The sequence below is a fragment of the Tupaia chinensis genome, unplaced genomic scaffold (genome assembly GCF_000334495.1).
Source record: "Tupaia chinensis unplaced genomic scaffold, TupChi_1.0 Scaffold000632_1, whole genome shotgun sequence".
In the NCBI taxonomy this organism is placed as follows: Eukaryota; Metazoa; Chordata; class Mammalia; order Scandentia; family Tupaiidae; genus Tupaia; species Tupaia belangeri.
In genome coordinates this window covers 647,018-648,024 of record NW_006160152.1, presented here as the reverse complement: position 1 = coordinate 648,024, position 1,007 = coordinate 647,018, and the positions used below count along the sequence as shown (strand labels likewise).

General features: G+C 63.7%; 1 protein-coding gene across 1 annotated transcript in view; it reads left to right on the top strand.

Moving 5' to 3' along the window:
• Nucleotides 1-1,007, top strand: part of ADAMTS17 (ADAM metallopeptidase with thrombospondin type 1 motif 17) — a 269,537-nt gene that overhangs the window by 2,963 nt on the left and 265,567 nt on the right. Inside the window, exons 2-3 of the mRNA XM_027776149.1 lie at nt 422-482; nt 665-822. Of these exons, the coding sequence (XP_027631950.1) occupies nt 422-482; nt 665-822 (219 nt within the window). The remainder of the gene's footprint in view (nt 1-421; nt 483-664; nt 823-1,007) is intronic.

Here is a 1,007-nt window from a genome sequence, read left to right as displayed (position 1 = left end):
CGGCCATGGCCCCCCCTTGTGGGGGGGGGGGGCGATTTCTCGCTTCCTGCCTCTGCCTCTCTGGTGAGCGCATGCGCCCTATAGTAAAAAAATCTTACTAAAAAAAGCGTGTGATCAAGCCTGTCCCACTGGCTTCTGGGAAAAAGACCACAGCAGGTGTGGGGACTTTGATCCAACCAGCGGATAGATCCACCCAGGTGTATGCTCTCAAATGGCCTGGGAGTCTTTCTAGCCACGCACAACCTCAACTGGTTTTAATTTAGATGCAGAGAGAATATGCTTTTCTGGATGAAACGGATTGGTGGTCCGGGACGATTTCCGGCCTTGTCTTCCCCTGGAAGCTGGGCAGAAGGATAAGAACGGATTTCCAAAATGAGGACAAGCTCGGAGGACCAACCCCTTGGCCTCCTGACTCTTCCAGGATCGCGCGGCTCCCGCGCGCCCCCTGGTGTCGGGGCCCCGCTACTGCCCAGAAACCACGTGTAAGAAAGTGCTTACAACCTAACTACGCACCACGGTCTCCACCGATTCTGACCAATAGGGAAGGAGGAGGCGGGGCCCCGGAGCGCGAGCGCCCAATCAGCTGCTGCTTTCCGAAGGGAAGGTGGGGCTTGGGATGGACCACGTTGGGTTTGTCCGCAGCGCTAATTACTTTTTTCCACAGGCTGGAGGGCTTCACTCCGGCTGGCGCCGCCGTCTCGCGCGCTCCTGCTCCGCCGCCGCGGGCCGGGGGCTGCGGGGCCCGGGGTGACGCCCCCCTGCTGCCTCCCCTCGTCCTGCCCTTGCTGCTGCTGCTGGTTTGGGGACTGGACCCGGGCACAGGTAGCGCCCCCTCTCCCAGCGCCCCAGCCTCTCTTGGCCACTTTCCCGCTGCCTTTGCGAGGCGTCCTGGCGGCCTGGGTGCAGCCGGGGACCGCTGACAGCGCCCCGGGCGGAGGACGCGCGGGCCGCGGCGGGAGGATCGGGCTCCGGGAGACTCCGGAGGGGGTGCCCCGCCGCCGGTTCCC